This window comes from Gadus macrocephalus, chromosome 5 (assembly GCF_031168955.1).
Source record: "Gadus macrocephalus chromosome 5, ASM3116895v1".
Taxonomy (NCBI): domain Eukaryota; kingdom Metazoa; phylum Chordata; class Actinopteri; order Gadiformes; family Gadidae; genus Gadus; species Gadus macrocephalus.
Genome location: NC_082386.1, coordinates 9,725,348 through 9,736,881, shown reverse-complemented (window position 1 = coordinate 9,736,881; position 11,534 = coordinate 9,725,348). Strand labels below are relative to the sequence as shown.

At 43.2% G+C, this 11,534-nt stretch overlaps 1 protein-coding gene and 1 long non-coding RNA gene across 3 annotated transcripts; both read right to left on the bottom strand.

Annotated features, from left to right (window-relative positions):
- Window positions 1-6,255: 6,255 nt before the first annotated feature.
- Window positions 6,256-7,251, bottom strand: LOC132457799 (uncharacterized). The gene is made up of 2 exons (XR_009525770.1): window positions 6,348-7,251; window positions 6,256-6,306 (listed from the first exon to the last, which is right to left on the bottom strand). It is a non-coding gene; the product is annotated as an uncharacterized LOC132457799 (long non-coding RNA).
- Window positions 7,252-8,528: 1,277 nt separating this feature from the next.
- Window positions 8,529-11,318, bottom strand: LOC132457790 (MARCKS-related protein 1-B-like). Of its 2 annotated transcripts, XM_060052141.1 has the most exons (3): window positions 11,173-11,318; window positions 10,950-11,047; window positions 8,529-9,923 (listed from the first exon to the last, which is right to left on the bottom strand). In XM_060052141.1, the coding sequence occupies exons 2-3, from the start codon at window positions 11,031-11,033 to the stop codon at window positions 9,387-9,389; spliced, it is 621 nt and encodes a 206-aa protein (XP_059908124.1). In that variant the 5' UTR covers window positions 11,034-11,047; window positions 11,173-11,318; the 3' UTR covers window positions 8,529-9,386. The 2 variants fall into 2 exon arrangements, with proteins under 2 accessions (XP_059908124.1, XP_059908123.1); XM_060052140.1 differs by having other exon boundaries at window positions 10,950-11,251.
- Window positions 11,319-11,534: the final 216 nt, after the last annotated feature.

The following is an 11,534-nucleotide window of genomic DNA, read 5'->3' as shown; positions in this document are numbered from 1 at the left end:
CATATTGTGCCTCAATTTCAGAGCTGTCATGAACAAAGCTAGAGCTTGGCTAACCCTAACCCTATCAACATTACAACCTCTGACCTAATTCCTAAACATACCATCTCTAGTCTTTCGCCGGAACTTCGACGTTTCTAACCTCACACCTAAACTTACCATAACCCTGAATGTTACCATCTCTAACTTACCTAAACTTACAACCCAGTGTCAGAAAGTCACGAAAATGAATCTATTCAATCATGTCCCAGAGCATGATTCTCCGATCTTTTTTCAGGCTACACAGAACGACATTTAAACCCATGCTTTTTGTAAAGGGATATTTCTCTGACTCATCTTGCGACGCAGAAGGACATTTAAACCCCTGCACATCAATTGGGAGATTATGGAAAAAATCATTACATCATTACAAAAAACATTATTCAAACGATAATTTTTGAGTTTGAAACCATTAAAAATGTATTCAGCATTTCTCTCCAAAAAACACTTTCTAACTGAGAAATTCCCCTTAAAGAAATACACAATTTTCAAGAAGAAAAAGTTTGAATCGAAAAAATTTACAAAAATGCTTAAAATCGTTTCAACTCGATTATATGAGTTTGGAAATGGTTTTACCCAAAAATCGATATCGCGATAATTTTTTAATTAATTGTATAGCCTTAGCTAAATGACATACTTAATTACACAACATGTTCTATAAACAAGTGAAAAATTGAGCTATATTTTGGCGCCCCCAAGTTATCTTGTGTATTCATATGCGTTGTTTACGACATATGGCTATAATTTCCTTTTCTGTAAAATGTACGCATTTATATCCTATATTGTGTTCATATAACATATTCTGATCGACCCCTGAACATAATGACTGTTGTATTTTTTAAATTATAGGGTGTGGCCGGTTGTACTCAAATTGCCCATTTTTATACGAATGACGGCATAAACTAAAATTACATATTTGGAGGTTGCTGTGATAGCAGCGGGACGCTGTGATAGGGAACATTAATATACACAATGTAAGCATAGTTCTTTGTGTTGCAAACAAGGTTATGGGTCCTGTGTAAAGTGTAAATTACATAAACCTGGATGAGAAGGTATTACCTTTATAGTGCACCTCACTCATTCACTAATTTAAGATAAATGATTTAGTCTGCTTTTACTCCTTAACAATTGCTCTACTCCAAACCACGTCCTTAAACTAGGTTCGGCTAGCAAGGAAATATACAAATATAATAAGGTGCCCCAGACAGAACAGCGCCTCCCCGAGTGTCGCCATGGCAATGAACCCCTCATGTGTGAGAGGTTATAATTCATCATTATGGTCACAAATTATAGGGTGTGGCCGGTTGTACTCATATTGCCCATTTTTATATGAATGACGGCATAAACTAAAATGACATGTTTGGAGGCTCTAGCAAAACCGGAAGTGATAGACTTGGTGGGTGATATAGGGGTCTAGTACACTTGGGAATTAGCTAAAGACATGCAGGGGTTCTTCATAGAAAGGGTTTACAAGATTATAAATGTTATGGTTCTACGCCAACCGGAAGTGATGTAATTCCTCCCTCAGGTATTACATCACTCATACGAAGATGGAAAAAAACACACCATTAATGGGAGCCAGAATGAGTTGTGAATAAGTTGGAGACATCTGGTCTCTTTTATATGAATGAGGGCATTATGCTCTGCTAATATTGCTATGCATTAGAGGGGTTCTAGCTCCTCAATGAGCTTGGTGTTTTACTTTCTCGAATAGGTCATCGGCTGTGTCACTACCAAATCTGTCTGTGCGCATCTCTTGGAGTCCCCAGACAAAAGAAAAAAAAGTCACATTGATTTATTAATCACAACAAACAATACATAATGAACACTTGAAACGCCCATCAGAGACAAAAACATTCTTGATAATTCAAAAGACATGCGAGTGACGTCCATGCACAGTGTCACAGTGTCAAAGAGAATGTTTTGACAAGGACCTTGATAAGTTACATAAGGATAAATGGCACAACTCCCAATGGAACTTAGTATCTGCCTGAGCAGTTTTACTATTAAAGATTTCGAAGTCAACATCGAGTGTGATGTTAAAGGGGACCTATTATGCTTTTTCGACTTTTATGACCTATAAACGTTGTTATAATGATTGATAGTCATGTTAAACCATGCACAAAAAACTATGTAGATTTTCGGGAAACTATTCCTCTCATCTGGGCGCTTTCAGCATTCTCTGTCAATCGGTTTCGTCCTTCTCCGCCCCCTCGCCCCCCTCCTGCCAACCCAACTTTTCTGAAATGTGCATTATACTTTGATCTTCGCTCGGTGAATGTGAAGGATGTTTGGTTTGATAGTTATGATGAAGAATATTTCAGGTCTCGACAGAAACATAATAACATAAACCCACCCAAAATCCTCCCTGTTAAGGCGTTGAGGGTGCAGGCAGGCAGGTAGGACCCAAACGCAGACGGTTTCAGGAAACGGCACTTTATTCAGGCCTAAAGGCTAAGGCACAGGAATCAGGGAACTCGGGAGACAACTCGGAACTCGGGAGACGACAGGGAACTCGGGAGACGACAGGACTAACAACCACAAACAACCACGGACAACCACAATGACAGCACAAGGAACAAAGGAAAGACGAGGGCTTAAATAACAAACACAACGAGGAACAGCTGAGACACATTAGGGGAGGGAACAGTAATCAACACAGGAGGGAAACACAGGGAAACACATACACCCTGACACTCCCCTCACCCAACTCGAAGCCTGCATCTCTACAAAAAAAGCATGGCTGACCCTCAACTCCCTCAAACTCAATAGCGACAAAAACAGAGCTCTTCCTCATAGGCACCAAATCCACTTTCAAAAAAACTGGACCCATCTCACTCACCATCGACGTCACGCCCTCCCTCCTGGCCCGCAATCTTGGTGTTATCATGGACCCCACCCTCTCCTTTGTTTCCCATGTCAGCTCCATTGTTAAGACCTACTTCCACCTCCGCCGCATCTCCAAAATCAGACACTGCCTGTCCCCCTCTGCTGCTGAATCCCTTATCCACGCCTTCATCTCGTCCCGTCTTGACTACTGCAACTCCCTCCTCACTGGCATCACCTCTCATTCCCTCTGCTGCGCGCCTTCTCACTCACACCCGGTGTCGTAAACACATCACTCCTGTTCTCTTCACTCTCCACTGGCTCCCCATCAAACAACGTATCAACTTCAAAATCCTCCTCTTGACTTTCAAAGCTCTCCACCACCTGGCCCCGCCCTACCTGTCTGACCTCCTCATCCCCCATCGCCCCTCCCGAACCATCAGATCCTCCTCCACTCTGACTGTCCGACCATCCAAACTTAAAACCTTCGGTGACAGAGCCTTCTCAAGAACAGCACCCCGACTCTGGAACTCTCTCCCCCAACCTGTCCGTGACTCTCCCTCGCTTCTCATATTCAAATTCCGTTTAAAAACCTACCTCTTTTATATATATTTTTTTTTCTGCCAATAATGTCATTGAAAACAAACAAAATCTGAGCTACAATTATTAAAAAGATTGTGCAATGGGTTCAATGTTTGAACTTGTGATGATCTGTACCTCTCTGCCTGGGGTCTACCTGACCTAATGGTTTTGCCAATGGGCAGAGAGAGGCGGGCTAGTCAGGTGATATGGTGCACCTGTGCTAAAGTATTTAAAGTCTGCTGGTTCATCATCCTCTGTTGGTTTGTGCTGTCCTTTGTAGGTTACCTTGAGCTGACCTCACCCCAACATGCATGCACCATATACTCCACACACGTTTGGGGAGACTCGGTACTCACCCGGAAGGAAAGAGTCTGCGCTACCAAGGCGCTGGCCGCCTGATCGTCGGCGCCAGCCCCCTGGACACGTGGGGCTGGGTGTTGGGGTTCTCGGGGACGACCCCTTAAGCGTGGAACACACTGACCCAACCGTTGGCCATCTGAAACGTTTGGGGAGACTCGGATCAGTTCGGGCACAAATCTGTTCCATGTGTTGGAAGCTTTTGGAACCACGGGGACAGTGTCTGGTCCAATTCAACATGCAAGGTCTGAGAGGGTATGCGGTCCGAGGATTGGAGCCTCTGATTGGTTGGGTGCTGCTTGCACACAAAAAGCGAATCAGCGTGGTGTGTGGGAGGGGCCACCAGACTAGCGCCACGAGGCAAGCCGATATGGAGACTTGTGTAGTTGTGTAGTGTAGTTGGCAGTAGTCTTCGTGGTTTCAATGCAACTTTTCTGCCGAACGGTCAGACGAGATGTGAGTTGCCGGATGAAGGCCAGTTTAGGTGTGTGCTGTGAGTGGGCCCCTTTCGATGGCTGTGTTGGGTCACCGATGTGGGCGCCTAGTCCGAGGCCGTAAAGGACCCTGGGAGGGTCGGCAATCGGCACCCCCACCGAAGTTGTCGTGGGTGTGGGCGGGGTATTTTGTGTGTTTTCGTGTTCGAGTGTGTAGTCATTCCCGTGCTGCTCGCCACAATATTGTAGCGTCGGCGAAGGAACCACGTCGGAGTCAGGTTTCAGACGTGAACTACAGTTCTTGCACGCACCCCCTTCACCTAACGACTACGAGAACTGCCTTTATTGGACACCACAGAACACATGGCTAACCCAACACAGGGCTTATCCCACCACCCCTTAACATCACAGTGCTGCACTATATCCCCCAACTCCACCTTCACCTGGTGTACACTAGTGACTGCACCACTTCAACCACCTAATGTCAGTGCCGCAAAGGACCCAGGAGGGCGCGTGAAGATCCAACTAACGATGGTTTGGACCCTCCAAGGAAATTTGCGACACTTGGGATCGGCTTCCAAGCCCACAGTCGCCACTCAGCCCCCAACTAAGGGGTCAGTCGTCCCGACGACCCCAGTACCATGCCCTCAGGGGGCCGGCACTGAGGACCAGGCCACGCTGCTGTTGCGTAGCAACAGCAGCGTAGGCAGCTCCGCCCATTGACCCCCCCGGGTGTGGACGCCCGCCTCCGGCAGTCAGCAACAGAGGAACGTGCACACAGAATATATGACACAACTTGTATTAACAATATAAACAATATAATAATAACAAAGGTTATAAGATGCAAGAAACATGCTAAACTATTGGGTTGGAACCATTGCGAAAAAGTTTGCAATGGTTATAGGATGAGTAATTACGAAAAGTAAACTGAAAATGAATGGGAAATTCACATCCGGAACCAGAGCTGTCAGTGTTACACTGTACTCTGGCGCCACCGAGTGGTCATTAGATATGCAGCTTACGTTTCTCACATTTAAAGGTGCAACAGTCAGTGACACGTGTGTCCTTTTTTACTTCATTACACAACATTAAACCTGTCTATGCTTAAACCAACCCAAAATGATGACAGAGACACAAAGATAAAGAATGCATACAGGTTGCTGAGAATGTTGATGTATTTACTACATTCCTTAAGGTCTGATCAATAGTCTCAATATGGCTATAATAAAAATTCAGTTTCGTATAGATTCTTGCATGGTAGCGTTTCAAATAATACAGGGACTATAAGCACAGCATTGTGTGCTTGTGCAGACAGTGGAAAGATGAATAATTCTATAGAACCGACGTAGAGTAAACTGGTCCCATGGAGGAACAGTCTAAACGGGCCTTGAATGACTAGAATCTGTTGAAATCAATCGTAATGGCATGACATAAAATGATGAAAAAATGTATACAATAAATATTAACATCACACATAATGTTGACTTAGGAAGTCATATCATCAGCCAAATGATAGGTTCTGTTGGGAGTTGTGCCATGTCCCCTCATGTAACTTATCAAGGTCCTTGTCACAGCATTCTGTACTTCTGTACAAAACACTGTGCATGTCACTGCACGTGTTTATTTTGCTTCACTCTGAACCGTTAAAACTAGGCTCTCTTGAAGGTTTAGTCTCAGTGCCTTCAAGCTGTGGAAAGTAACTTTCTAGACTCTTCACCAGAAATGCAGACTCGAGTTTTCGAGTTTTCAACGATTGCTACATGAAAGAAAACCAAACATATTGGCCAAAACATATTTACAGAGACTAATTGCATACAACCCTTGCCCCGTTAACATAAACTCTGAAATGTGAACATTGCAGGAAGCTAGAATGTGTTCCAGGCCTGAAGCTCCAATGCTTTTTAGCTTTGGAAAGTAACTGTCTACTCTGGACTCTTCACCAGAGATGCGTACTCGAGTTTTAGATTTGAACTTGACTCGAGTCATACTTATGTCGAACACACAGTGACTTGAGACATGACAGGTTTAAAAGTTGTATACATGGACTTCCATTTTGGGGGGCAAATTGGCTCTTTCACTCGCCCCAAATTATCCTTAATGACTTAATGTGACACATTTGGGGACACAAAATTCACTGCAAGTCAAGCCCACTGAGAAGAGGCTACGCAAGATAGCTGTCACGCCATACAGACACCTTTTAGAGTAGCAGATTACCAAGGCATGACTATTGTGATTTCTTTTCCCACCCTAAATTCTGAAGTCTTGTTTAAACAAAAGCACTTTTAACTGCAGCATTCATTCTGAAGTATTGGAGAGTATTTGGTAATGAAACCACAAACTCTCTAATTAGCTCAGATTTCTTTACCCAGCACCTGACTAATCAGGACCTTGGGTTAGTGGTGTTAATGCAGATTAACACCAGAGGGCATTTCAGAACAATTCAAAAATAGCCCCAAAAACGAATAGAACATCATATGGCCTACTATTAAAATGGAAACCTTTGAAAGGTCGGTGTACAATAAACTTGTACAATTACCAAGTAAATTGGTTTTAACTAGAGCTGTCAGTTAAACGCGTTATTAACGGCGTTAACGCAAACCAATTTTAACGGCGTTAAAAAAATTATCGCGCGATTAACGCAAATATTTTATTTACAAAAAAGCAGTAGGCTCAAAACAAAGAAGCAGTAGCCTGACTGCTATGTTCAAATGACATTTGTTCAAAGCAGTCGTTTAATTGCACTATAAGCTCTTTTTTTGTATCGTCCTGTTTTGATCAGTATATGCCAATGTTGTTATCAATAAAAAATCATTTGCACAAGACAAGCCGATGCACTTCACCATGTTGATAAGAGAATTAAAATGAGAAGAATTATGGGACAAAAAAATCAAGGGATATTTAGCATAGAAAAATAATTTGCGATTAATCGCGATTAATCGTGAGTTAACTATGACATTAATGCGATTAATCACGATTAAATATTTTAATCGCTTGACAGCTCTAGTTTTAACCTTTTTTTGCCTTGCCTACAAGGAGAAAATTCCTTTAAAAAAAGTAAAATATGCAAATGCACCAGCAGTTGGTCTCTACCTATAATTACACATTTATTCTTGGATTCTATGAATTCTTTAATGAAAGTATTTTTAAAAAATGTGCAGATGTTCTCTAATCGCATAATTCGTTGTCGAGGTGTGAAGCATTTGTATTTCATGTTCATCAACTCAAATCAAAGAGTGCCTTATGCACGATATCTAAGAAAGATCCAAATGTCAATGAGAATTGAATATCTGTAATTTGGCCTTACTGGAGTATGTCTATAGAAATAAAGAAACCCTGTTCCTTGTATGGGTTTTCTTTATACCACATAAGGCCAAAAAAGGAACAAAACATGGGTTAAAAAACAAAAGCACTCTTTCCAACACTTGGCAGTACCAGAGACTGCATCTTCTGTTGCTATGCTGAAAAGAACCAACCCCAATTTGAGTCAGTTTATGCAGCACAGTGGATTTAGTCCATCATTGGCTTTGGAAGAATTAGACTGATAATTTATAGATCTAGTTTTCTGCAGACAGCCAACCCCCTTAAGGCATTCTGCAAGTACATTTTAATTATACCGCTACATAGATATGTATCGCTTAAATTTATATTGCAGTCATTTGCATGTAGTTATTTATTTTGTATCTTTATCATTTATATTTAAGTTGCCTTTACTCATCCTGCTGTGACATCCAAATCAAGTAATACAATTTATCTTAGATGGGACAGACTTTCTGAACAAGTGTCTTTCTTTAAAAAGCTACTTGCAAGAAAAGAGTTAAAAAGGTTAGGCAACTGCTCAAGGATGCTTATGCGGCTGTTTGGGATCGATCAGAGGAGAGCCAGATATCTTCAACATTGTTCATAGCTAATAGCAAGTTTTAGATATTTTTGTATCAATATTCCCACGGGCCTCCAAAGACTAGCTGTTTTTTCTCTAGAGAATAGCTAGTAACTTCTCTAGTTGAAAACACTCGATTATGTGGCTTTGGATTTTGGTCTATCGCTGAAACTTGGTTAGAAATATTTTTTGATCTTAAAGTTGTCCTACTCTTAACAATTTGATGCCTACCTGCAATAATTCAATATCCTTGGCATGACTAAGATACTGAAAGATAAACAGTGATATTTAAATATTGCTCAGCAATAAATAAATTAAATTATAGACAGACTGACTTTTTCAGACTGTTAACAGTCAATGCATTCTATTATATCAGATTGTTTCTGAAAGGGAAATCATGAGGCATAACACAGACAGAGGGGATCAAGCATTTATTTACCCTTATTAAAAGTTACAATAAAACCATTGACATTTTCAACAATAGCTAAATGAAAGAAAACCAAAAATATTGGCCAAAACATATTTACAGAGACAAATTGCAGATAAAAAGCTCCCATCTTGTATACAACCCTTGCCCCGTCATCATAAACTCTGAAATGTGAACACTGCAGGAAGCTAGAATGTGTTCCAGGCCTGAAGCTCCAATGCTTTTTAGCCTGAAAAGAACCAAAATTTAAAAATGTAAAATGCACGAACGAGACATAGCTGTATCCAACTGCCCCTCCTTATTTTCACTTTTCTTTACAGCACAAAATACTTGCAAATTTTGGGGTAAAACATAGGAATGTTGAATTCTAAAAATTAATAAGATCATTTGAAAGGTTTATGTGTCCGTGTGACAGTCATTTCGAGTAAAGGAGATGGTCTGCCCTGCTCCATAACCGTTGTCAAAAAGGTTTATCTCAAAAAGAAAAATGCTATAGGGCTGCCACGCTTTTAGAAGGATGCTTCTCCATGAATTGGGGAAAATAAATCAGTAATCCTGATCACACATCCAATCCATTACCTTCCCCATACGCCAGTTCATGTGTGTACCAGTAGGGGGCGACACAAGCCATCACTTGTCATGAGAGGGCCCGGTGAGATCCCGTTTGTCGAAGAACTAATAAAAGGCAGTGAACTGGTGGTTGAATCAGCAAACGTGTTATATCCTTTGTCGTCTTCTTCTGTAGTTTTGTTTATAACTTGTTAAGAACGTGGCACGAGTCTCTCATATATATATTTATATATTTTTTATCTTGGAAAGTCAGTGGTGGTGCCGTGGACGGGCGCGGTCACTCAGCCTTGGCCTCTCCCTCGGGTGTCGTGACCTCGGCGGCAGGGGGGGCGGCGGCGGCGGCCTCCTCCTCCGCGACGGCGGCTGGCGCTGCCTCCGTGGGCGGGGCCTCATCCACGGCCTTGGCCTCTGCCTCGGGTGACGCCGCCGCCGCCTCTTCCGCCTTAGCCTCGGCGGCCGGCGTCTCCTCTTTGGTCTCCTTGGCCGCGTGGCCGTTCTCCTCCGGCTTGTCCTCCGCGGCGGGGGAGGCCGCCTCCTCCTTGGCCTCCTCGCTGCTCTTCTTGGTCTTCTTCAGCGAGATGCCCTTGAACTTGAAGGAGTTCTTCAGGGAGAACTTCTTCTTCTTCTTGCCCTCCTTGGCCGCCTCGCCCTCGGTCTTGGCCGCCTCGCCCTCCGCTGCAGGAGCCGGCTCTATGGCGTCGCCGGCGCTCACCGCCTCGCCCTCCTTGGCCGGCTCGGCTGTCCCGTTGCCGTCCGCCACCGCTTCGCCGGGCTTGGCCGAGACCTCGCCGTTGGTCTTCACATGTCCGTTTTCCTAGGAATACAAAAGAGACGTTTAATATATGAACATGCTACAATATAATTACTGGTCAAGTGTGACATGGTGGTGTTCAGGGGGATAGTTAGTTTATTTCCTAATGACGCCTTTATGTATATCTGCTGAGTGGTTGTGGTTGGCGTAAGTGAAGCCAAGAATGCAACAGCAAAGTTCAACAGCTGATTGCAATACTGTTTTCTAACACTTGGGGGCAGTCATGGCGCGTGAAAGACGCAACAGCAGGCAGTTTTAAAACAAAGAGATCCCCTAAAACCTGCGCGTTATTCTCTGGGCTACGCCAGTACTGGGATTAATTTTTAGGCTGTCGTACCCCAACAACTACAGTTAACAGACGATACGACTTGAATGTGGAAACTGCACTTTTGGCTTCAAGCATTAGAACTTAAATATATCTGCAAATCAGACGACTATACAAAGTTTCTGGTCGAACATTAATTAAGACCGTGGGCTTCCGTCTAAGGATTTTGATAGAAAGGAGGGAGTAATTTGTCCAATTATAAAGAGATCGTAGCCTCCTACGTTGTGAAACGTAATGGATCTCTTAGAAGTTTAAAGATGATTTCAGAGTAGTGTTTCGTGCGCGCTTTGTTTGCAGCTCAGCAAAATGCTTCCAAAGCATGACCGCATCTGCATCACCTTTGTTCAACGAAAGAGAGCTACGACTGCGCGATGCATTATAGAATATGCAAGAATTGCCTCACATTACGATTTTTGAGTCACTAACATAAATGAATAGTATAAGAATGAGAGGTATCGACCCACATACTGGTGAATACGTGCCAGTGTTGAGACATTTGAGTTTTTGCGGATTATAGCCTAATTGTTGGACACAATTAACCGCATTTTCCAACAAACAGGTGTTTTTGGTGGATTTGCACACATTTTGATATATACAACTTGATGTCTACGCCTGACCTATTTCGGCGAGAGATGAACAGAGGACCGGTATGTGGGCGTGGGGCTCCATGTGAATGGAGCAAACATTAACCTTAGATTACTCACCTGGCCATTAGTTTTGGCAGCAGCGGGGTCCGCGACGACTTTACCCTCCACAGCTACTCCACCCTTTGACAACTGGCCTCCCATTTTCCTTTAAGGTTCTTTTTTTTTTTAACAAAAAGAAAATCGAAAATGAAAAACCACAATGGCGGTTCAATTTAAAAATCCAGCACAGGGTTGATAAGGTCTTGTCAAAGCAAAAGTCCAAACGGAACGCTTTCCTTACGTTTGCAAAGTAAACAGTTCCTCTCCGGAGATGCGAAGCTCACAGCGGCTGGGCTCGAATTAAAGAATGTCGGGGGTACAAGTGTGAGTATTTCAACCGCGCCTCAAAATCGACCGGAGTCTCCACCTATGGGCGTGGCAGTAAGCATTTGTCCAATCTGCAATTGTGGGTGGGACTCCCCCCCCCCCCCCCACACACACACACACAAACACACACGCACAATCTCTCTCTCTCTCTCTCTCTCTCTCTCTCTCTCTCTCTCTCTCTCTCTCTCTCTCTCTCTCTCTCTCTCTCTCTCTCTCTCTCTCTCTCTCTCTCTCTCTCTCTCTCTCTCTCTCTCTCTCTCTCTCTCTCTCTCTCTC